The 25,473-nt window shown below is 54.3% G+C and overlaps 2 protein-coding genes across 2 annotated transcripts in view; one reads left to right on the top strand and one right to left on the bottom strand.

Annotated features, from left to right (window-relative positions):
* LOC119098890 (prisilkin-39-like) overlaps window positions 1-796 on the top strand; it is a 55,609-nt gene extending 54,813 nt beyond the window's left edge. Inside the window, exon 9 of the mRNA XM_037221938.1 lies at window positions 785-796. Coding sequence (XP_037077833.1) covers window positions 785-796 — 12 coding nt within the window. The remainder of the gene's footprint in view (window positions 1-784) is intronic.
* A 1,743-nt stretch (window positions 797-2,539) lies between these two features.
* Window positions 2,540-25,473, bottom strand: part of LOC119098880 (cilia- and flagella-associated protein 44) — a 55,402-nt gene continuing 32,468 nt past the window's right edge. The window contains exons 13-31 of the mRNA XM_037221927.1: window positions 25,019-25,147; window positions 23,804-23,939; window positions 22,653-22,725; window positions 22,488-22,613; window positions 21,715-21,876; window positions 21,165-21,270; window positions 19,666-19,832; window positions 19,070-19,175; window positions 18,623-18,735; window positions 17,911-18,030; window positions 16,994-17,174; window positions 16,449-16,637; window positions 14,893-15,087; window positions 14,532-14,564; window positions 14,257-14,345; window positions 13,845-13,985; window positions 10,289-10,391; window positions 9,660-9,837; window positions 2,540-2,721 (exon numbers count right to left, since the gene is read on the bottom strand). Of these exons, the coding sequence (XP_037077822.1) occupies window positions 2,540-2,721; window positions 9,660-9,837; window positions 10,289-10,391; window positions 13,845-13,985; window positions 14,257-14,345; window positions 14,532-14,564; window positions 14,893-15,087; window positions 16,449-16,637; window positions 16,994-17,174; window positions 17,911-18,030; window positions 18,623-18,735; window positions 19,070-19,175; window positions 19,666-19,832; window positions 21,165-21,270; window positions 21,715-21,876; window positions 22,488-22,613; window positions 22,653-22,725; window positions 23,804-23,939; window positions 25,019-25,147 (2,529 nt within the window). The remainder of the gene's footprint in view (window positions 2,722-9,659; window positions 9,838-10,288; window positions 10,392-13,844; window positions 13,986-14,256; window positions 14,346-14,531; window positions 14,565-14,892; window positions 15,088-16,448; window positions 16,638-16,993; window positions 17,175-17,910; window positions 18,031-18,622; window positions 18,736-19,069; window positions 19,176-19,665; window positions 19,833-21,164; window positions 21,271-21,714; window positions 21,877-22,487; window positions 22,614-22,652; window positions 22,726-23,803; window positions 23,940-25,018; window positions 25,148-25,473) is intronic.

Below are 25,473 nucleotides of genomic sequence, written 5' to 3'. Positions count from 1 at the left end.
GCGCCTTTTGTGGAAAGGAAAGGAACAAACATGACTGGAACAAAGGCCCCATTGTTGCAAGGGAAGGTTGGACATGGTGAACTGCCTATATGCATTTTCTGAAGGAGGTATTTCTCAGGTGAGCACTCCCTCCGACCGTCACCGCTGGGGTCGCCCAAAGATGTGGCCATCGCACCGCTCCCAAGTACTCTGAGCGCACAGTGAAAATGCTCTTACGATCATTGTTATCTCATCGCCTCGCTATCCGTCACGTAGCTACAGTATCGCAAGTTAGTTATTTTCTTTACTTCCATATTTTCTCCAAAACATATATCCCAATGAGTTAAGTATCATCACGCTGACAGTCTCTCCAGTCACAGTAAGAGCCAAACAACATGTGTGTTTAATGTTTCCACTGTTATGAGACCGTTGCATTTCCTAGGGTACGCGCCGAAGAGGCGCCGAGCACTTCAGCGCGCGGTGCCGATGCTTCCAACGCCTCCTCCTCCGTCGCCGCCAGCGGCAAGCAGCGACTACCCGTCCGCCGCTGGAGGCGCCTCCACCTCCGCTGCGGCCACCGGTGACGGCGGCGCCACGTGCGCCGACGCCGTCCGCGGACGGTGGGTGGCGCTCGGCACCGAGGGGGCTCGGGACTGCACGTGAGCGGGCTGCGCTGGAGCTCGGCAAGGCCGTGAGGAAATGGACGACTATCGAGGCAGCTTTGCCAGCACATCATCAGCCCGCGATGGTTAGTCGGTCTTCGATATGTTGACGCCTCACCTCTTAGTCTCGTCTATTGTTTCAGGCGGCGGCGTAGGCCGAGCGAGCTTGTCTTCAAAAAATACATTTGTTCTGTGCATGATAGGCCAAGCCCGACCTGACGCGACTCTCGGGCTCTGGTACGCTAATAGCCCTGCAACCATTGTATGATGCCGGCTTCTTTCATCGGCCCTTGGCAGCATTCTGGCCTTGTCCCGTTAGTTAACTGTAGCATCACTGTTTTATATCACCACTGCCTATCGGGTTCTCGAAGCATTTGTTTGATTATTCCGGGAAAATATGGTAGGTGCACGGCATCATGGTCTGGTCCTTTGTGATGGCACTTAAACACCAAACCTGTTGAATCTTGTAAGGTCTCTTCTAGTGACTGAATGTTTTGTCCAGATACCGTTATCAAGGGGCTAATAATTTGGGTGATTTTGCTCTTTGGAAACCGATCAGCTGTGTAGCGCGTGGCAAGTTTATATGAGAAGCTTCTGTAAATGTGTTTAATGCATGTGCTGAGTCCAATTTCAAATGGTGTTGCCCATGCGCACAACCATGACAAATCATCGATGTTATTAGAAAAATAATTACGCCCACCGCACCTATGTGTATCTTTGCTCAACGACAAATCACCAGCCAGCAAAAACGTGGTGGGGCATCGACTGGAAGAAAACAGTATTCCTACCCTGGTTGAACAGTCCCTGAGTCATGCAAAAAGTGTGACGTATCCGCGAACCTTTCCATCCTTCTCCACTTCTGGCATGGAATGCGTTTTCTGTATAAAACTTAATATTGCGTTGGTGTCGGTGATGCGTTTTCATGCGTGCGGTACGACTTTGCATCAACATGCACCTACGGTATAGGAAATTTGACTTACAAGTTCGACTGAGGAGGCCGGCCAGGAATACCGCAGACAGCGAGACTGGAGCCTACGTCCCATGGCCGTCGCGGACGTTCAGTTCACGTTCAGGGTTTTGGGAGACATGTGGTGGCCTGGGCTGTAGTGCACTTCGCCAAAACTGCCTAGGTACGTGATCGCCAACATGAGAAAGTCTAAAAACGGCGCCAAGAGTGCCGCACCAAAGTGCGCCAAAATTTGGAAGCGCCAAAGACCAAGTCAAAGCGCAAGTTTCCCGCTAAGAACATTATAATATTTGCAAAGCTTTCAAGTTTTTGGGAATCAAATGTTGAAAGACCATTGTACCCCCACATCTGACACACTCAGACCCAAGCTCAGAAATCGTCCGAGGACGCAAGGACAACGCCACACTGCGAGGCAAGTTAGCCCTCGTAGCACGAGTGGCGGCGGACTGGCTCCTGTCTAATGCCGCGACATTTTTCTCACGCCACACGCATGGCACAACGCCGCAGTGATCTGAACGGCCGACGACGCTGTCACTCCCACAGCACGGCAGACCCGCGGCGCGGTCACTCCCACAGCACGGCAGACCCGCGGTTCTGTCACTCCCACATCACGGAAGACCCGCGGTGCTGTCTCTCCCACAGCACGGCAGGCCCGCGGTGCTGTCACTCCCACAGCATGGCAGACCCGCGGTGCTGTCTCTCTCACAGCGCGGCAGACCCGCGGTGCTTTCACTCCCACAGCACGGCAGACCCGCGGTGCTGTCACTCCCACAGCATGGCAGACCCGCGGTGCCGTCACCCCCACAGCACGGCAGACCCGCGGCGATGTCTCTCCCACAGCACGGCAGACCCGCGGCGCTGTCTTTTCCACAGCACGGCAGAAGCAGCCCGGCCTCCGGCAGCGGCGCGCCGGCGGTCGGCCGGCGGGCACTTACCTTTTAAGCCGCGTTTGGGCGACCCAGTCGTAGAGCTGCTGGTCGCAGCCGGGTGGGCACACGCTGAGGTCCCAGGTTTCCTGGATGGCGTCCTCCTCGTCCTCATCCTCATCGTCCGAGTCCGAGTCGTCGTCCGAGTCGGACAGGGAAGAGGACGAGTCGCTGTCGTCCGAGTCGTCTGTGGAGGACGGGCGGCGATCATATGGATGGTGTCAGAGCCCGGTCAGCCTCCCGACCCCTCGGAGGAGACGGATCACCGACAAGACATATGATGTCGTGCAGGTCCAGGGGATGATCCCGAGCCCCTCCCCACAGCGCATCTGGCATGTGTCCCGTCACTGGTGGCGCAGCTGTCCTGTACACATGATCATGTCGGGCTAGGACCGTGCCACCCAGTTCGACTTGGAAATACGGAAGGCACGAGTGCGGTACGAGTCCCGTTTCCTAGCAGCAAGACTTTTGTCCGCTGCCTTCTTCAGCACTGCCCTCATGCTGTCATCTACCATCGCCAAAAATGCGTTTCCGGGGTGAGTACGCCTAGCTTCATGGGGCTGCACACAGTAAGATAGGTTCTCGTACTAAAGATACACATACATTTATTACTAAATTTATCATTACTTCATACACACACGCACACGCACGTACGCACGCACGCACGAACGCACGCGCGTGTGTGCGTATGCGTGTATTTAGTCATGATAAAGTTAGTACTAAATGTTTGCATATGTTTGACACGGGAACCTATCTTACTGGGCGCAGCCCCTATGGAGCTAGGCGTGCTATGTGTGCACACACATGGAGCCCATTTATTTTCTCCAGGTATGTTAAATCCTGTAATTTTGAGGTCAAATAGTTCAGAAAAACATGTCAAATAAACTCAAGTTGGCTTCTAAATACCATCAAAACAAAGCACGGACTTGATTCCTAAGTTATTTACGGCTAGCCGGCTGAGCGATTTAATTAGCTGATGGTCAATGATCAACGCAAAATTTGTCCTTTGTTCTAGAGGAGTACAAAATATCCTAGCATTCAAAACATGTCAAGAACGTCATGTACAAGTATACTAAGTCCTACACATCCAAAAGCAAAGGAAATGACACCTATGACGCAGGCGGCACACAAAATTACGTTCGACAGTTGTGCGTAAAAATTCATCGGCACATATCCGACTGCCCTAAGGCTAAAGCACCAAGTCCAATAGGGACGGAACCTGAGCGATCATGGGTGCCGCGGGAGGCCAATAGAGACTGAGCCTGAGCGATCATGGGTGCCGCGGGAGGCCAATAGAGACTGAACCTGAGCGATCACGGGTGCCGCGGGAGGCCAATAGAGATTGAACCTGAGCGATGGGTGCCGCGGGAGGCCAGTAGAGACTGAACCTGAGCGATCACGGGTGCCGCGGGAGGCCAGTAGAGACTGAACCTGAGCGATCACGGGTGCCGCGGGAAGCCAATAGAGACTGAACCTGAGCGATCACGGGTGCCGCGGGAGGCCAATAGAGATTGAACTGAGCGATCACGGGTGCCGCGGGAGGCCAATGGAGGCTGATCCTGAGCGATCATGGGTGCCGCGGGAGGCCAATAGAGGCTGAACCTGAGCGATCACGGGCGCCGCGGGAGGCCAGTAGAGACTGAACCTGAGCGATCACGGGTGCCGCGGGAGGCCAATAGAGACTGAACCTGAGCGATCACGGGTGCCGCGGGAGGCCAGCAGAGACTGAACCTGAGCGATCACGGGTGCCGCGGGAGGCCATAGAGAATGAACCTGAGCGATCACGGGTGCCGCGGGAGGCCAATAGAGACTGAACTGAGCGATCACGGGTGCCGCGGGAGGCCAATAGAGACTGAACCTGAGCGATCACGGGTGCGCGGGAGGCCAATGGAGGAACCTGAGCGATCATGGGCGCCGCCGGGGACCAACAAAGAGGCTCCCTAACCTAACCCACCTAACCTAACCTACAAATATACAACAAAATAGGACATTCAGAGCAAGCAGTAAGAACCCAAGACTAAAGTGGCGGGCCCCTAAACAATCGGGAGAGCTCTGGCAGGCTGACATGTAAGGCCCCTGCCAGAGTACAGGATCCTCTGAACAAAGGGGCATCACCCAAGACCATGAATCAATGCCCCCTGGCAATCAAGAGTGCCCGAGCAGGTTAAAAGAAAGGGCCCCGATAGGACTGAAGAGTCCACCGCGAATGAAACCAAAGGGAAGTGGCCCTCGATCATAGTAGAGGACCCCTGAGCATCGAGTGCCGCGGTGCCTCACCATATATGATGCACAGCAACAGCACACGGCCCTCGGAGCAAGTGGAAAGCGTATATATATATATATATATATATATATATATATATATATATGACTAGTATAAAGGGCCCCTGGGCAACTGAGTGTGCCTGGGCATATCGGGCCCCGGAAAAAGCGTGTGGAGCCTTTCGGGCAAATGGAAAGAAACGTGGAGGAAAACCTGATTGATCAAGATCACCAACGCATGGAAGCAGATAGCGTCCCAACAGCAGCATTGGGCCCTTCCAAAAAATGCAAGGAGATCAAAGGCAACGTGGAAAGCTCCTTAATGATCAGATCGACCTGGCAAGTGGACATAAAGGGCCCGGGCAACAGTGTAAGACCTCTGGACAGCGAGATGCGCCCAACAATTTCCCGCAATAAACAGAACACGTTAACAAATGGGACCCCCGTCAAGAGCGTAGGGTCCTACGTTCAGATAGGAAGTACACAAGACCCGATGTGCAAGTTCCCCAACGATCGGACGTGCCTGTGCAGCTCATCAGAAAGAGCCCCGGCAAGAGCTGAAGGCTATCCATTCAAATAAGAAGTACCGAAACCCCAGCCTGGAGGGCCCTCTAAAGATGGAGCGTACCTGAGCAGGCTATCAGATGGCTCCGATAGGAGTGTAGGGTCCTAAATTCAAACACCAAGACGCAATGTGCAGGGCTCCGATCAACCCAGTATGACCACGGAGACGAGCTGAGGGGGCCGCCGACAAGAACGTTGGACCTTCTATTCAAATAGAAGGAACCCAAGACCCAATTTGGAAGGCTCAGAACGACCGAGTGTGCCTAAGCAGGTTAACAGATGGCCCCCGACGTGAGCGTAGGGCCATAAGCCTGCAGAGCCTTTCTGATCAGTGGAAAGAATCCGTGGAAGGCCCCTGATTGACAAGACCGTCCCGACACGCTAGCAGGGAGTATCTAGCAACAGCGCAGGGCCCTTCGAGCAAGCGCAAATAAATCAATGGCAACGTCGAAGGCTCCTTAGCGATCGAGATAACACTGATCGGAATCCCCCGGAAGCAGCGTAGGGCCCCTGGAGAATCCCATGATACTTAAAATTCTCAATTAACAGCTTTTTCAATCATTGAATACATTTTGTCTGCCAGTGGGTCCCTCATTTTTGCTTGCGACCGTTCTTACTTGCTCACCTGGAAATCTAAAGACGTCCAATTTTGTCAAGTTTTGTGTGATAACTATACTTGTTCAATTGGCTATGGGCCGTTCGGAGCCTATGGGCTCCTTCAGGATCAAAGAAGGCATGAGCATCAGGGAACACCAGGGGCCCACCACAGATTCCTTCCATTCACGCAAAAGGCCCTACGCTATTGCCGGGGCCACACATGTTAGGCTGCTAGGGTCGGGTCCTCAGGGGCCCTTCACATTGGTTTCGGCTTCTTTCCACGTCTTCGGCGGGACCAGCGCTGTTGCTGGGGGCCATATAGGTTATTGTACCGAAGCACTCAATGCCCAGGGTGCTCTACACTGGCATAGGGCTCTCATTTGCGGGTGACCATACACTATTGCTGGGATTATTTATGTTAACCTGTCCGGAAACTCTTGATCGCACAAGGGTCAGCAACATTGGTATTGGGCATTTCAAATTTACTCAGACGACCCTGCACTGCTGTCATTAGCCCTATACGTTCATGTTTCAAGGTACTCCCGATCGCGCAGATGGCTTGCGCATTGATCATGGGTTGTTTCCCGTTTGCTCGGAGGGCCCAACGCTCTGACCGAGCCATATGTGTTCACCTACCGGGTACTGTCGATTATTCAAGGGCCCACAATTTTGGTCCTGTTTTTCCATTTGCTCGTAAGACCGTTTACGGTTGATATGAGCCTCTGTGTTGAGCTGCTGGCTCACCTATCGATCCGTTAGATGACGACCCTGCTGGTCTTGGGGTTTTCTTATTTATCGGAGGACCTACGCTGTTGACGGAGCTCTACGTGTTAGTCAGCTGGGTCACTCTTGATTGCTCTGGGGCCTCCCACATTCGTTTTGGGCTCTTTCTATTAGGTCAAAAGCGTCTTATTCTGTTGCCAAAGGCTCAACGTGTGCTTGCGAGCGCCAGCACTTCCGTCATTCATGGTGTTCTGCCAGCTCGGGTATACGGGTCTGGCTGAATTATTTCAGATAAGTAAGTTCGAGATCTACACGATGACAATGTTCCGCGGGGTTTTAGCTGCACATCGTAGCAGCCACATCTGTTCCGACAATTTTTACGCGCAATTACCTAAGAACTTCAAGCGCCACCAGCGAAATATATTGCATTGCCCTTGATTGTTCATTTGTGCCTCTCATTATGGTGTGCACTCCACTTCTAACACAGTTTATATGCTAACATATTTTACATTTCCATCATATCCAAAACCATAACACTGCATTTGTTGATAGTCATTGGCTGTTCACAGCACCCACCAGCTGGCTAGCCGCCGGAAACCGGCTGGCCGCAACCAACCCTGGGATCAAGTGTCGTGCTGGACTTTGATGGTATTTAGCAGCCCATATGAACCTATGTTGCCATATCTTGTCAACAACATTGAGCCTTAAAATAGCGGTGCACACCATGATCTGAAGACAATGAACGCGCTCTATGTATGCACATACGTCCGACACTTGGCCTTCTGGGGCCGCGCACAGAAATATTGTTCCCGCATACAAAATGGCAGGCATAAAAATTTTGAAAATTAAAAGAAGAAATCTGAGGATTTTTGGAGAACGGACTCCAAACTATAGAGTGGCCCACAATGTTGCGTGGCCACCTCCTTGACTCAATTATGGACCAGCCTCTGCCTGCGTAACGGTGGCAGAAGCCAATGCAATCATGCCATGCCGATTCTTGAGACGGTTCCAAACGTACGATTTCCCTCCAGGCGTCACAAGCAGTGAGCGTCTTTTAAGTGACATAAGTTCCGTCGTTTTGAGCTACAACACCATTCACTCTCATTTCAAAAGACGTATCCCACCTTTTTATGCCTCTCACTTATTGTTACATCAGACGCGTACAATTCATCAGTCGTACCAGTTCTCGAAATTCCTCTGGATATTTTAAACTTTTATTCGAAATAGCCAACGATGCGGGAGAAACTGGTTTGACTCACTATTCACCACTTTTAAAGCAATACATTTAGTATGCCTCGTTTTATCCAAGGTATGTCACCTATAATGTTAGCAACGCACTAATGTGTCAAAACGCTTGTGTGATAAATGCTGCGAAAGCTACGAACACTTTGCTAAGATGTGCGAACATGACGCCATTATTCCGAGACTTCAACGAAACGTCATGTGTTGAATTTGGTTTCTTCCCATATGGCGTTTGCCGCAGTAACTCTTCTCGGGGCGCACTTCGGTTTTGGAAATAGCAGCGCTACATGATCCATGCGACGCGCTGGTTCAAACTTCAACCAATGCGCTTCTAGGTAGCAGGCTCTTGCCCGCTTGGCCAATGACAAACGTTCTCTTATTCGCACTAGTAGAGGTGCGCACGGTGGTTGTCATGGTGAAGGCGACCGCGACTTTAAGGAAGAAGCGTAATGATTTTGCAAAGCGATGACAGCATAGCTAAGACCAAAAAATAATTAAAATTGATATGCTGATTATGTTTTTTATGGCGCTCCAGTGGCACTATCCAGTGCTATTATTGGACGTAACTAGTCTTGAAGTTTCACTGGATTATGTTTCTCTTAAATATTCCCCAAAGGTGGGACACCCCTTCAAGTTTCGTTGGGAGAGGGGGAAGGGTTACGCGGTCAGCGAGCCTTTCGCAGATGCTCTTGAAGACATGTCTCTGTGCAGGAGGAAACACGAGAAATAATGGCGGACGGAAGCACAACCCAAAAATGTGTACTGAAAACGTTCAGCGCGCTTCAGGCACGCGAAATTTCTTGCGTGACGCAAAACAACATCGCATATCGTCGATCTTATCTTTACCTGTCCGCCTGGCACTTTTAGCTGTCAACACTTAATCACGCACGTATAAAACATGACATAGATTCAGGAAGGAGAGCGCACATCCTCAGGAGCTTGTACGTGTGCAAGCTCCTGTCTCTGTACACAGTGAAGAGCGATTAAAGCTTTCCTACAGCAGCTAACGAGGATCAAATCGTGCCTCTGCCGTCGTTTTCGCCGGGCCAAAAACAAACGCGTTAGCCCATTTCTTGTTGTGGAAAGCTCTCATAACCGTGCAGTTCGGACTGGGAACACTGAAACGCAGTCATTGAAACCAGTCACCCGTGTTAAGTTAAAACGGCGGCTTGTGCTCGATTATCGGATGGCCATCACCGCGCCTTCTTTGGCATTCCGGAAACTTCAAGCCAGCCATGCTGTATCTAATAATAAATATGTATTTAATACATAATAATAACATATACAATAATAACATATACATATACAATAACATATACATATAATAATAACATATACATATACAAATAACATATACAATAATAACATATACAATAACATAATACAAATAATAAAATATGTCATTGTTGCATTTCTGAACTACATTGCCGTGTTTCTGAACTACACTGCTGTGTTTCTGAACAACGTTGTTGTATTTCTGAACTACGTTGTTGTGTTCATATCTCACCACTGCCGCAATGCTTTGATACAGTTCAGCTCCAGTCTGACAGGTCAATGTATTCAAGGCTTCCTTTACCTATCCACCCAAATCAGAGCACGGCTCGTTGACAAGGACTTCCATTGCAGAATTCACGGACCAAAAAATATAGATACTTGGATATCAATGAATCACACTTAGCATGCAACAATATCCAGAACGAACACAAAGTGCACGCCTCACCAGAGACCCGTACTCACCATCTTTTTTGGTGTCAGATTTGCGTTTTATTTTCCTCTTGTACACCCGGAGCAGAAACTTGGCATACTTGTCGCCGGGTATGTTGTTGGTGACCTCCTTAGCCAGTGCGACGATCCCCTGCTCCAGCTCCTCTTGTTCCCGTGTACGCGCCTCGAAGCGCTGGGTCACCTCGGCCAGCTGCCAGCGAACAGCCGACAGTGAAGTCGAGGTTGCTGAGAGCCCAAGGCCCAAACCGCACCAATACGGCAGAACAGGGACAACGTGCGGTACACTGAGTCACATAGACAAGACGGTCTAGCGAAAGACAGTCATCCTTCAGAAACCTCCCGTCCAAGAGCCTAAGCATGCTCAGCTTCACACTGTTTATGCCCGCGCGGCCGCATTCGAAAAGTGACTGGCATGGATATTTCCACTCAGTTTGAAAGGGTGACTTCTTGCATGCCCACTGTGCGTTCAAACAGCACGGTCGACAGCATCAGGCAAAACAACAAAATGGTTGCGGTTTGATGACTCATCTCACTCGACCGCGTGCGACCGCTCAGATTCTGTTTTATTCAGACCAGCAGTCATGTTCAGTTCTGGGGCAGACCCCTCGCCCGCCTTTTTTGAAATCGCCGTGACATCTTACCGCCATCTGTGCCTCCGTGTCCTCCTGCATCTTTTCCTGGAGTACGCGGTTTAGCAATGCCTCTTGCTTTTCGAACTCGCGCACCAGCACCAGCTCACGGAACCTGGAGCACGGCGGGTGCTCTGCCTCACCAGGGTACCAATCGTTCACAGCCATCCGACCGGGCAGTCAGCCGGCCCGGGGACCCCGACCAGGCAGTCAGCCGGCCTGGGGACTCCGTCCAGGCAGTCAGCCGACCCGGGGACTCTGGCCAGGCAGTCGGCCGGCCCGGGGACCCCGGCCAGGCAGTCAGCCGGCGTGGGGACTCTGGCCAGGCAGTCAGCCGGCCCGGGGACCCCGGCCAGGCAGTCAGCCGGCGTGGGGACCCCGGCCAGGCAGTCAGCCGGCCCGGGGACCCCGGCCAGGCAGTCAGCCGGCCCGGGGACCCCGGCCAGGCAGTCAGCCGGCCCGGGGACTCTGGCCAGGCAGTCAGCCGGCCCGGGGACCCCGGCCAGGCAGTCAGCCGGCCCGGGGACTTTGGCCTGACATAGCCGATCGCTTACCGATAGCTTCCAAAACCATGGGCGGATCCAGGACTTCGTCAAGGGTGGTACACGCTTCATTGCAGTCCCCCTGGAACTTGGCGCCCTCCTCCCCCCCCCCCCCCCAACAAAAAGTCCCCGAATTTCGACCACTTCATTGTGCAATTCTTAACTTTTAATCGGCAAACAATCTTCTGCTTGAACGGCCCACCGGATTTAACTCACTTTGATTTTGGAGGTAAATTTTCTTCTATGTAAAACCTGAAGATATGAAACACGAAACATGAAGTATGTTGGGCTTTTTCAGCTGAAAGAGAAGCTAGAAGTTACCGGAAGAGACAACTCAGCACGTATTTAGGAACAAATGGAACCAAAGTAGGCAGGAATTAAATGACTGCATCAACTAAACGGCAGGCGCTGTTTAACTTACAATGGACTATTTGTTCCTTTCTAGTGAATAATAGTATCCAAGAGCGTTGCCGGAGTTACTCGGGTTTTCCAAAGATGTTGAAAGGTCAGTGGAGTGAACGACAGCGTAGATGGAAACGACCAAATATTTACATTGATATGCCTATGTTCCTCCTTGAACTATCCCTCGTTCCTTGGGATAGTTCAAGTTTTCTTCAGAATCCACCTGCGAAAAGCAAAATATTAACTAGTTTTGAGCAGTAGTGCTCTCCGCCTAGACAAAAAAAAAACACCGACGCCCGCGTTGTGGTCCGTACGGGCTGCGCGGAGCCGGCCTCCCAGTAACACACGGCGGCAGGCCAACGGGCGGGTGAAATTGGTGACGTGGAGGACAGTGGCACTTCAAACGCTTCATGAAATAAGTTGCCTCGTGTTGCGGTAACTACAACACGACGGAGGGATACATTATACAACGGGCCCCTCTCTCAAGCGGTAGGCTCTCGGGCCAGGACATCTGGCAGCAGATCGACGCAGTGCCTTGAGTGTGTCAAAGGATCTTTTAACGAAGCGCGCGGGAGTCCAATAATTGGTACAGAGACAACACTGCCGCTTATCGGCCCCTGTTGAAACGGTGCGGGTGAATCCCTCGTTCGGTACTGGGAGGGCTGGGGACTGAGACGCTAGGTCTGTCGATACCTGGGGGGGGGCTGGGGACTGACGCAATGTCTGTCGGTACGGGGGGCTGGAACTGAAGCAGGGTCTGTCGGTCACTGGGGCTGGGACTGACGCAAGGCAAAGAGGGTCTGTTCGGTACTGGGGGCTGGGACTGAAGCAGGGGTCCTATCGGTACTGAGGCTGGGACCTGACGCAGGGTCTGTCGGTACTGGGCCTGGGACTGACGGCAGGGTCTGTCGGTACTGGGGGTGATGACGCAGGGTATGTCTTGGGGACTGACGAGGGTCTTTCAGTACCGGGTCTGGGACTGACGCAGGGTCTGTCGGTATTGGGGCCTGGGACTGACGCAGGGTCTGTCGGTACTGGGCCTGGGACTGACGCAGGGTCTGTCGGTACTGGGGCTGGGACTGACGCAGGGTCTGTCGGTATTGGGGCCTGGGACTGACGCAGGGTCTTTCAGTACCGGGTCTGGGACTGACGCAGGGTCTGTCGGTACTGGGCTGGGACTGACGCAGGGTCTGTCGGTACTGGGGCTGGGACTGACGCAGGTCTGTCGGTATTGGGGCCTGGGACGCAGGGTCTTCAGTACTGGGGCTGGGACTGACGCAGGGTCTGTCGGTATGGGGCCTGGGACTGACGCAGGGTCTGTCGGTACTGGGGCGGGACTGACGCGGCTGGTAGGGTCTGTCGGTACTGGGCCTGGGACTGACGCAGGGTCTGTCGGTATGGGGCTGGGACTGACGCAGGGTCTTCGGTACCGGGCCTGGGACTGACGCAGGGTCTGTCGGTACTGGGGTGGACTGGGTCTGTCGGTACTGGGGTGGGACTGACGCAGGGTCTGTCGGTACTGGGGGCTGGGACTGACGCAGGGTCTTTCGGTACTGGGGCTGGGACTGACGCAGGGTCTATCGGTACTGGAGCTGGGACTGACGCAGGGTCTGTCGGTACTGGGCCTGGGACTGACGCAGGGTCTGTCGGTACGGGGGGCTGGGACTGACGCAGGGTCTGTCGGTATTGGGGCCTGGGACTGACGCAGGGTCTTTCAGTACCGGGTCTGGGACTGACGCAGGGCGCAGGGTCTTTCCACTTTATGATAGTGAATGCCAACTCTTGCCTCGTTATTTCCCATATATTCATTCATTGCCAAGAGGACCGTGACCAGCACAAGAGACGCATTGACGTTCGCAGTTCCACCCCTGAGCCTATTCCGAAAATGTGCCCCCGGTCTTTCCCATGCCCTCCCCCGCCCCACCTCCATCTCGAGATATGGGCACACACGCAGCTCGACGAGCCAAACGGGGCGCGGCTATGAAGTTAATAATCTTCCGCAGAAACACATCGTGGCTCCATGCGGCATTCGGCGGGTGATAGGCATTTAACGGGACTGTGCCAGGACCTCCGCTTATCTACAAAATCATGTGAATTGCCACCTGACGGCGGGACTTGCGTGGCATCAAAAACTGAAGTCCATCGCAAACTCTCCTGCGATGCAGACGCGTGTCTGGTTCTCATTTCGTCTCCATTCAGCTGCCACCATATGAATCTCATTTGGAAAACCTAGTGTTGACGTCCAGAAACACGCCGCATGTCACAGGAGGTTACGGAAATCGCGTGGCGATCTGACCTGAATCTCATCAGGCAAGCCTAGTGTTGACGTCCAGAAACACGCCGCATGTCACATGAGGTAACGAAAATTGCATGGCGATCTGACCTGAATCTCATCAGGCAAGCCTAGTGTTGACGTCTAGAAACACGCCGCATGTCACAGGAGGTAACGAAAATCGCATGGCGATCTGGCCGGTAACGCGTGGTGATATCTGTCTCTGTCATATCTATTGGAATGGGTCGATATAGCCGCAGTAGCCGTGACATCTGACTGAACAGTCCTGGCACTGGCACTACTCAGCCATGTGACCCGCCTGGCGGGTCACGGGCGCCTGGCACCAACTGACCTGGTGATGAGACGGAGGTCGGCGTTTTTCAGCTCGTACTCGATGCGCACCATTTCCTTCCACACTTCGTACACACACTCGTCAAACTCTTCAATCAGCTCGCTCATCTTGCGCAGCTCCTGGTCGCGCGCGAACGCCGTCCTGCAACACACGAAGCCACCTGACAGTAAGTTGTGGGAAGGATCACGGGGCGCAACAACGCAAACCTCTCTTAGTGTTCCTAGCGCTCCACAAAGTGGCACCTGTCAATTACAAGGACAGGCTCCCTTGCTTCGCATCGGCTGGGCCTGGAGCAGGCTTTGTCTGAGACAGAGAGCACAGATCATCCCCAGCTGACCTCGAAGTACCGTCGCCCATCGCTGCCCCCTAGTGTTCGCGTTCGTGGCCCCTTCCCCTCCCCCTCCGCGCTCACCGCATCTCGGCGACTTTGGTGAGCGTCTGGTCGGTGTCGGACCGCTGCACGACCGGGCGGGCGCGGTGCGCGCCCACCTCCATCGCCGCCTGGTGGCGGGCGCGCAGCAGGCTGCGCCGCCGCAGCGAGCCCAGTGGTGTGCCCGCGGCGCCCGTGCTATCGGTCGCCGAGCTCTCGGCCGCCGCCGCCGCCGCCGCCTGTGCCGCCGCCGCCGCCTGCGCCGCCGCCACCACCGCCGGGTCCTCGTGCGCGATGGCGGCGGCGGCCGCCGCCACCTTGCGGTACTCAGCCAGCGCCTCCTCCGAGATCTGAGCCGGCAACGGCAATACGGTAAGCCATTGCAACAGACGCCCGCTGCTGGTGTTCTTGACATGCGCACACATTCACCTATGCTTTCGGAACGGCACCGGCTTCCACGGGTGGCTATGGGGGCATTCCGACGGCTGCTCTCGCAGCCGTCAGAATCTTACAGACCGCACCAGCAAGCTAGTTAATTCAAAACTAGCCAGACCCTTTTGACCTTAGCGATAGTAGTATCGCCACCAATCCCCGGCTAAAGCCGCACAAAATAAGGCACACGTCATCGCACCTGGCCGATCAGATGTGTGACTCCGACGTCAGCCAGCCGGGACTGACCTGGTAGATGGCCTCGGGCGACTCGTCATCGGCCAGACTCGGCTGCTCCGGCAGCTTGACGTGCTGCGAGGGCGGCAGCTTCTTCTGCAGCTCCCCGGCCCTGGTGAGTGATGCGCAAATTTCGCGCAGCACCTCCTTCTTCCGGCGGCGCAGCTCCAGCACGCGGCTGTTGAACTCCGTCTTGTGCTTGCGAATCTGGCACGCAGAGAGCCAAACGGATAACAGTTGCGCGCACAGGTGTTCTGTCAAGTGCTGATTTAGTGTCCGGGCAACATTCAACGCATATTCGGGTGGGAGATCAATTTGACCCCCGCTTCCCAAAGTATTTTTCCAGGACAACGCCCGAATGGAGCGACGTAGTAACGCTTTACTTTGAACAGCTGTTGACGACTCAGAAGTTGAACTTTTTATGCCAGAATATAGACACATCTCTTAAGGTCACTGACCTGTAACAGACAAAGTCAGGCCATGCTTGTCAGCGAAGGGAACATTCTGAGCTGATGCGACAATGGGGTTTAAGACGAAGTCATGCAACTTTAAAGCCTTTTGGGAGCAATTATACTAATGACATTAGAATTGGAGCTTATTTTTCTATCCTTGGGTGAGGTATGAAAACCAGATCGAGGCTCAAACCAAAACACATCTTCTTACTTAAAAACGTGCCTCTGTGGATGGTTTTTGACAAAAATTCGGGATTTTTATTACAAGGTTAACAAATTGTATTTTGATTTCGTGAACGCCAGAGAAGATATTTGACGTGAATTAACCTCGATCAACCTTTTCCTTTCACGGACATGCAGCTTAGGGTAGGTCTTGACGCTGGTTTCAAATTCAGAATGATCTCGAAGTTTTTTGGCTTGTTTTGACCTTTTTAAATAAGATAAGGCCGCTGACCTGATATGACCCCTAAATACATTTTGCTTGGAAGCTGTTTCGGCTAAAGCACGGTTACATGCGGTCAGACGGCACGTTGAGTGCTGATCTCGATCTCAACCGTGTTTGACCCGAAGACCACGACATAATGAAGTACAAAAGACACCAGCGAATTCACATCGAGCCCCACGTACTCTGCGCCTCTTGTCACTCTAGCTCGCTTAGCTTTTGAAATATCAGAGGGTCAAACCGGCCCCAACCCCTACCATCCCGAGTACCTTCTAATCAGCTGACCACCCCGGTGCGTGTTAAACAACACTTGTTCCTCCGCGTGATTCATTGAAACTTTCCACTTTAATTTATCTAAGCTGAGAAGAACTCGATGCTTCGCCCATATTTCACATGCTACTAGTGTCCGTAACACGAGTGTACCCATGCAGTTTCGTGCACCAGTCTAAAAAATGTATAGCCTCATGACATGTCTGCTACAAAAAAACCGGGTCGGAGCTGCGTGTTTCCCCTGCTTACTGCGAGCTCCTGCTCCAAAGCTGACCGCCTCACTTTATAATCCCAGGCAGTTCTGCGAACAGGCTGGTCACGCCGAGGCGTTGTGAGCACCGCACTGTCTTATGCCGTCTGATCAGCGAGATAGATGAACCCACCAGCAGCTACAGTCTGCCCACCTCTTCCTTGACGGAGATGAGCTGGTGCCGCTTGAGGCGAGCCGTGTTCTGGCGCGAGTCGACTACCTTGAAGTCAGCGGCCGTTTTCAGCTTGAAGTCGCCCAGGCTGTCGAGCGCAGTCTGGATGGCGGCCAGGTCGGTCGGGTCGTCGCGGTTTTGGTCGGGCCGACGGGCCATCATGTTAGCCCACTGGCGGCGGCCGGCCAGGTCAGCTGAGAGCGATGAAGCCGCCCGCCGCCCGACGCGGCTTCTGTCGCGGCAGGCGGAGGTGGGGACGCGTGGCAGCCAGCCACCAGTCGCGATCACGCCGACCGCAGCTCAACAACGAGGCACCTTACCGTACGTACAGCTGCTGACGTCACTGACTCACGACGCCGACCCGGGAACCTGGACACAAGCGGCAGCAGGCTTCTAACCCATCAACTGACGCTCCCGGGCGGACTTTCCGCAACCGTGCTGACCAGTCCTCATCCCAGATCACCGCACCAGACGCCCGTCGCCAGCATACCACGCCACCAGCGGCGCAGCTCCGCCCGCCCGCCCACCTGTGTTCTGCGGCGCCGCCGCCTGGTCTTCTTCTCCTCGAGCCGCAGGAGGGCGCGGTAGGCCCGGATGCCGACGCTCTTGCGCGTCTGGCGGCGCGCACTGACCGACATCTGCTCAAACCGATTGGCGTCCGGGTCGGCCGGGACCGCTATCCGGGAGCGGGAGGGGACCGCGCTCGACCTGGGCCCAGCCAGAGGCGTCAGTGGAGGCGCAGCCAGCGGTCGGCTGTTCCAGCAGGCTCAAAACGATCGCGTGCAAAAGCGGGCCACTAATTAACAGCGTATGAATGATGGTACTGATCAGTGGCATTAGTCTAACCAAGATGAGTTTATTGTTACCATTGCCAAATGAATAAGAAAGCACGCTTGTATGAATTGATTGGCAGAAAAACGTAATTGTTAAAGTGGCTACGTTCGTCCAGATCACGGCCACTTTTGTTTCTCCCCACCGGATCGGTCACGGTCAGACCCCGTTGTACAGGCCGACACTGAAGGACAGTGGTGCCCGGCATGACAGGTAAGCCGGACCTATCCGGTCCTAGAAACGGACGTGCCGGCCGGACCTACCAGGTCCTGGAGACAGACAGGTCGGCCGGACCTACCCGGTTCTAGAGACGGACAGGCCGGCTGGACCTACCCGGTCCTGGAGACAGACGGGTCGGCTGGACCTATCCGGTCCTGGAAACGGACGTGCTGGCCGGACCTACCAGGTCCTGGAGACAGACAAGTCGGCTGGACCTACCCGGTCCTGGAAACGGACATGCCGGCCGGACCTACCCGGTCCTGGAGACGGACAGGCCGTCCGGACCTACCCGGTCTTGGGGACAGACAGGCCGGCTGGACCTACCTGGTCCTGGAAACCGACATACCGGCCGGACCTATCCGGTCCTGGAGACGGACAGGCCGGCCGGACCTACCCGGTCCTGGAGACGGACACCACGTCCAGCTGGCTGACGGCCGAGTCGCTCTGGTCGCGCGCCTCCAGGAAGCTCTCGGACAGCGTCTTGACGCGGAACGTCCACACCTCGCGGCAGTTCCTGTGGCGGGGCCGACACGGCGCCAGCCTCAGCGCCGCAGCTTATGTTTGGGGAGGGGATGGGCGCGCTGGCAGGGCAGCGCTACTCGTTCCGAGGTAAATGCACGTGCGGCACGTGTGGCTCGTTGCAAAGACTCAGCTCTGGACCACGACGGTATGAAAGCGTACCAAAGGAATCGTTACGCTCAAACAAGAAGCAGTGATACTGGCGATGCCACCTTCCCTGGTCGTGTTCTGTGGCGTCACGGATCAATTGCTGAACTGCAACTTTTTCAATGATCACGCCATTATCAGTAAAACAAGCAGAAAGTTCAAAAGCGAATATTCATAAACGACGATGCGATCTCAGTCCTCACTCCACCGGCCACGTATCACAAGGTGTATTACGTTCTCCAACTTCTGGCGCGCCTCCTCCGATCGCTACCATTCAGTAGAGGTGTGGTCCACGGGTTGGGCTCATGATCGAGGGGCCTGGTTTGGGTCTCCGTCACGGTACACCACTGGCCCTAGTTTTCGCAACGGCGTGGCGCCGCTGCTGATGTCTTAACACGAGCCAGTCGTCAACGTAACGATAGAGCAAGACTGACGCTTACTTGAAACCTCGCACAACCACCCTGTCGTAGTCCACGGTGCTCTTGAACCTGTCAAACAACTTCTTGCGCCCCAAACGGTACTTATCAGCTTCCCATTCCATCTCCTTCCGAGCCTGTGAGTGGGAAAAATGTGCCTGAATAGGGAATCCTCTATGAGAAGACGGAGACGCTGATAACAAATTTCATGGAGGTAGGCCTGAAAGAAATGAAGCGGTAGAAGCTGACCTTGTTTGTCATAATTGTGTGGCGAAAGAACGCTGTAAATTTTTCCTGTGGATGCATTCGAAATTGAATTTTCAACTCGACGAAGCTCAAGACAAGTTGAAATCAGTGAGAAGACGACAAAGTCCGACGAAAACAGTTTTTGTGCTAAATAAACAAACAAAAAACCTTCCAAACGTCTCCACGTCCTCAGCTCCATCTCCATGCCCCTGCCCGGCCACTGACCGTCTCGAGGTTCTCCTCAGCTCTGCGTTGCTGCTCTGCCCTGATCCGTTCGTCCAGCAGCAGGTCTTCATGGCTGAGGGCTACCTCTTTCGGCAGAGCCTGATTCCTGAACGGCACCGGTGGCAACAGTCAACTGAACCATGCAGGACGCTAAGCTTGTTTGGAACGCCATAAAAGGTAAGCCCTGTCACAGCACAAATCATGCTCGATGACTCCAGCACCGAGGAAGTGCACACTTAGCAAAATAGCCTGCTGGTCGCTGCAGCAATCCATGTCACACTTTATGTCGGCGCACTTCATGACGAAGCAGCTGAAGCACTCACAGGTTCAAAGCATCACCATGGCATAGTCTTCCAAGCGATCCATCGCACTCCTCTGCCAAACCAGCCTGTACTGTTCACCTGACTGCCAGCTAAGGACTCGCGTCAGCCGGCTATGACAGGGTGTCTCCACCAGGTGGCAGGTCGGTCGCGACCCCGGCACGGCAGCGCCGTCCTGTGGAGGACAGGCCGCACACTCCGTCCGCTCGGACATCCCCGCCCGGCCCTGGTGCGGGGCGCGACAGCTGACCCGACAAGGCCCGGTCGCCGACTCACTGGACGATCCACTGCTTGAAGTCGCGCCGCAGCTCGGCCAGCTCGGTCTTGACGGCCGCCTTACGCTGCTCAGCCAGCTGCAGCCGGGCATCACGCGCCGATCGCTGCCGCTGCTCCTCCAGACTGTACGACTGCGGGTCGTCGATTTCGTCCACCCGCTCCTCCGGCTGATGGGACCAGACACCGGGCCCCGGTCAGCGGGACACGCGAGCGCACGAGCGGCTGACGGGACCATGTACCGGGCCACGGTCAGCGGGACACGCGAGCGCACGAGCGACTGACGGGACCACACACCGGGCCACGGTCAGCGGGACACACGAGCACACGAGCGGCTGACGGGACCACACACTGAGTTCCGGTCAGCGGGACACGCGAGTACACGAGCGACTGACGGGACCACACACTGAGTTCCGGTCAGCGGGACACACGAGCGCACGAGCGACTGACGGGACCACATACCGGGCCCCGGTCAGCGGGACACACGAGCGCACGAGTGACTGACGGGACCACACACTGAGTTCCGGTCAGCGGGACACACGAGCGCATGAGCGGCTGACGGGACCACACACTGAGTTCCGGTCAGCGGGACACACGAGCGCACGAGTGACTGACGGGACCACACACTGAGTTCCGGTCAGCGGGACACGCGAGCGCACGAGCGGCTGACGGGACCACACACCGGGCACCGGCCAACGGGATACGCCAGCACATGAGCGGCTGACGGGACCATATACTTGGCCCTGGTCAGCGGGTCACACGAGCGCACGAGGGATCCACGATTACCCCGATCGTGACAGTGCACATGTGTTGAATCACTTTTTTGCCTAGAGGGCAAGGTCTGTCCTCTTCAACAGCATTCTGGAAAAAACCGTTTGTCGTGGTGTCCCTGGGTCACGTAACATACCCTGGTGTACCTGCTGTCTGTAGATACTATATTGCCATGGGGCATCAAACGAAAAACAATACACATCTGTTCACATCATCTCAGCCGATACCGTACCGCATCTTTACATTGTGGAATTTTTATGAGCCGTCAAGTTATCAGAGCGCGAGTCGCCTGGAGCATCAGCCCATTACTTGATTGGAGATGGTGGTGATCCGCCTGCAGTGTGGCCGCAGCCGCTCATCATCGTGGGCGCTAGTTACCAGGATCATGGTCGGCAATGCCAAATATGATTGTGGCTTCAGCAGTAATGTTTTACGTTTTGAGCATATGCTTTCCGGACATCGCCGTGACTTATTACCAAATCCGATGCAACTGAATCGCTCGTAATCATAATCTCCATGCAGTGCCCTGCAATGTTGATTCTTACATATCCGTCCACCTGGCAGCAATCAGTGCCACAATGCACGCCAGCACGCGGTTACGGCCGACCAGCCGCCGCCTCCCGATCCATCGACCAAATGGCGCGGCCGGGCGGGCCGAGGGCGGGCCGGGGGAGGAGGGAGACCGGTGGCGTGAGGTGGGAGCTGGCACGTCTACCTCGGCCGACACTCACCGGGCCGACCAGGGCGATCCTGGACGAGCGGGGCCGCGCCATGCCCTCCGGCGGATTGAAGTCGAACAGGAACACGTTGCCGTCCGCCCCGCATGTGATGACGTTCCTGAAAGCGTGCGACGCACTGCCCTTGTACGAATTCTAATTTGCCTATGGTGCTCACTGTACGACAGAGCAGTTCATGTCAATTATCTGAGGACACAGCTCTCGTGGTTTACGAGACGACTTATGAAATCAACTAAACGCATTTTCGATCAACGTATGCCTTGCAAGCGTCGATTATTAACACGGGCTCATCATAAGACAAAAATAAACTGGTTGCAGGATGTCACATCTCAGGCAGTCTTTCCGTGCAATCTTACATGATTTGCTTTTATTTAGAGCAGTGCGATCCTACATGATATGTTCTCATTCTGAGTGGCATCCAGTGCACGGCTACATGCGGCGCAATTGTGATGATGCCAAAAATGTTGCCACTGTTGTCTACTCGAGAGTGTTGAGTCCCGACGTCCATCAGCCATTGAGCCACAAAGCGGCAGTGACGGCTCACCTCTGGTCGTAGGTAAACTGGATATCGGTGATCCTGCCGTACGTGTTATCGTGCATGGAGAGCACCCAGTAGTCGTCCAGGTACCAGGGATTGTCCGGCTGCACCGCGTGCACCCGAATCCGGCCGTCGCAGAGGCCCAGCAGCAGGTACTGACCGTCGGGGCTGTAGACAGGGTAGCGGACGGCAGCTGTGATGTCGGCGCCCGCAGGCGACAGCGGTCAGGGAAAGTCGACAAACACGTCACGCAATGCTGTGCTGCAGAAAAACACACGCAGGAACCGGCCCGAAACCTTTTTGCAAACGCATCCGCCCTTTCAGAAAGGGGATTACTTCGATCAGTTTTTTTCCACCTCCACAGAATACTTTCAGGCATCAGAGTGTCCACAGTAGTTATGTGCGTTACCCATAACTCAGAAATAAGCCAACAGTCACATACTACTTGCCTACGTTCTTCTCAGCGAATCAGCACAGTGCAGCGCATGAAGTCACAATGCTGTACAAGCCTTACCCGGCCTTAACCGGTCTCCAGCCCGGCGTAGCTCCATACCCTGATAGCTGTCAACTGACGCATGCCGAGCCGCTGCAGGGGTCAGCGCCGCCACCAACGCCGGCTTCGCCGCGCCGACCTGGACTGAGCGCCGCCCAGTCAGCGGATGTCACGGCTCCTGTCCGAGCTGGCCCAGACCCGGCCCCGGCCGCCCCACCGGCCCTCTATAGCGCTTCCCCCCCCCCCCCCCCCTCTCACCACGTGGCGCCTCAACGTCGACACTGACCTGAAGCGGCGTACGCTGACGCCGACGTCCGAGGCGCCGGGAACGCGCACGGCCGAGGGGCGAGCCTCGCGGAAAGCGGCCGAGTGCACCCAGCCAGCGTCCCAGCCATCCATCAGCAGCGTGAAGCTGCCATCGGCGGCCGGCACGCCCACCAGCACGGCCGACGGCGGCTCCGGCACCACCAGCGGGATCTCCGGGATGTCGCGGTCCTCCGCCGCCAGCCGCTTCTCCAGCTTGTCTGAAGACGGCCGCAGGAGGGGAGTCAAGGCACATCAGCGGCAGGCTGGCACACAAACCGAACAGGTTCCAACGCCCACGGTCCTAAAGAAGCGAAACTAAATGATGGGTGAGACTGATCGCGCGATTATAACTCTATTCTGCCAGATATGGTGATACAATAAAGTGTCACAGTGACGGCAGCACAGCCACGACAAGATAAGACTGAACGAGTTATTTCCGATTCGACCGTCACCAGCCCGATCGTCACCAATCCGATCGTCGTAAAAAATTATCACTAAATAGGACGTATTTACGAGAAGCCATCAGGACGGGATGCCTATTTATATTATCTAAGCATTCTACCTTCCCAAACGTCGATTCGTCTTACAGCTATTTCTGCTAAAATGTCATCAATGGCTCACAAGAGTTGATTACCATAAAAGTCTAGTCTGGGAATTATTTGATAGCCGTGACTGTGTAGCCGTGACTGCATGGCCCTGACTGTATAGCTGCTGAAATAACTATTTAACAAATGGTGCAAAAACAAAACTTAAGGCAAGATATCGCTCATGAAAATAACGTGGGCAAAATTTGTTAGCACGTATTTAGGATCAGGGTGTTCTCCTGGCCCTCGGCTCAGCCATGCGTCCGTCATTTACAAAAATCGACGCGCTTGCATGAGAAAGAACATCGACCCAAAGTTCAATGAAGCCAAGTAGCGGAGTCTGTTTTCGGCATACCTCATCCTTTTGGTAGAGCAGTCCGGAACTGTTTCATCGAAATCACACGAACTCCTTTATGATAGCGAAGTGAACTCCGACGCGTTTAACGAATTTTCATCTCCCGGAGAACAAACTGAACCCGTAATAACGCCGTTACTGCGTAGCCGTCCTGCCCCGTAAACTACTAGAGTACAAAGATCAACTTCCTCCCTCACTGGCAACGCGAGCACAGACAGTTACTACTGCACGCTGCGGATCCGCACCAATGCAAAGCCCACCCTGACTGCCGCGTCATGCCCCACCGCCACCGCCCAGCAGTGCAGCACTCGACCACGGGACCTGCCGGGCCGAGCTGGGCTCGTCCAGCACACCTACCTTTCTCCACCTCCTCTTCCACCTCGACGCCGACCTTCTTGCGCTCGTCGATGTCCTCCTGCAGCGCTGTCCGCTGTTTTTGTTTCTCCTCCTCGCGGGCGATACGCGCTTCCTCCTGCAGGATCTCCGATTTCACCTGACAGCGGAGCGCCCCGGCGTCGGATCTCACACGGCGCGGGGTGCAGCACGCCCGGGCGTTTTGGGGGGTGGGCGTGAAATAGCTGGCAACAAGGACATCTATCGAAGTTAAGTGAGGACTCGGTGTCCTGTCAAACGCTTAGTAGATTCGCAAGTTTGCGCTGACTGGGATTGCCAGTGTTTATCCGGGGTCCAGACCGGGGAACCGGATATCGTGATGCACCAGCGTCATGCTTCCAACGCGTGCGAGCAGATAAAACCAGGGTAAAATAGTGGGGTGCCATTTTGAATACATTTCTACGAATGCATTTAGTACGGCGCTCGAAAGCGGGTGCCCACTTTTGCAGGCTGTTAAAACACATCATGCAGTGAAGTATGCGAGCTGTCTGAACGTGTCACCAAAAATGCACCTGGCTTACACAAAACACGCGACAAGAAGCTCATTTGGACACATTTTAAACGTCAACATCTGGTCAACACTGTAAACAGCACGGTAGCACTCGAAGTTCAGTAGCCAACACGCGGCCAGCTAATCAGAATAAACAACTCAACGGGTCACCGCACACTTATTGGCGAGGCTTTGGCTCTGTGGGTCTTTGATTTCGTTGACAATAAACTTTTATCAACATGAAGCATTCCAAGCTTGCAAATATAAAATGGCAAAAACGACCAAAACAGCGTTATGGCAAGGTCTACCGCAAAAAATGTTTGCAGAGACGGGTATACACAACCGAAGCATATCATGTGGAAGGGGGCACGTTTGCGTTACTAATGAGCAAGAGGGTCGATGAAAACAGTCAGCACAAATCTACAGTTTTAACCCGGAATCCGGGCCATTGAGGAAGACATTCACACAACGGGGTTTGCGGTGGGAACGGTACACACCTCATCTGGCTACACAGGTGCGAATTATAATTTTGAAATGGCTGAGCATACTTAACCACTGTCTACGCGCTTTGCACAGTACCCCCGCACAAGTAAGCGATCGATTGTTCAGATGCATTTTGAATGTGCAGTGATGTACACAATTTGGTGTGCTGCCAGGTATCTCGCGCCGTACTGCCCTGCGGCACTGACCGTCTTGAAGATCCAGCTGCGGCCGCGCACGCCCTTGATGCCGTAGGTGGAGTGGTCGGTGAGGTCCTTCACCCCCGGCGTTCGCATCTCAACCACCCGACCACGGCCCGTGAACAGCGTGAACTTCTTCTGCACAGTGAGGAACAGTGATATAAAAGCGCAGCTCTGATAAATATCTCACTTCAAGTGACAGAAACAATTATGTAAAAAAACTGACATCGCTTGCGAGAACCGTTAAACGTACGCATCAGTTGCTCATTCTCAGCCTAGCAGAGCTTTACAAAGAAGGTTATTCAACCGATCCAGAAACTGCCATATAAGTTCAAGCGCATTTCTTTCTTAAACGGTCTCAACACAGAAAGGTACTTAGCCTTTTTTAAAAAACACACTAGAATGCACCCTGATCTCGAACATCATAAAGATGTTGCTATTAACCGCGAACAACATGGCAGAAG

This window comes from Pollicipes pollicipes, unplaced genomic scaffold (assembly GCF_011947565.3).
Source record: "Pollicipes pollicipes isolate AB1234 unplaced genomic scaffold, Ppol_2.1 Scaffold_2555;HRSCAF=2994_pilon_pilon_pilon, whole genome shotgun sequence".
NCBI classification, from domain to species: domain Eukaryota; kingdom Metazoa; phylum Arthropoda; class Thecostraca; order Pollicipedomorpha; family Pollicipedidae; genus Pollicipes; species Pollicipes pollicipes.
The sequence above is the reverse complement of the archived record's forward strand: the minus strand, read 5'-3'. Positions and strand labels throughout refer to the sequence as shown.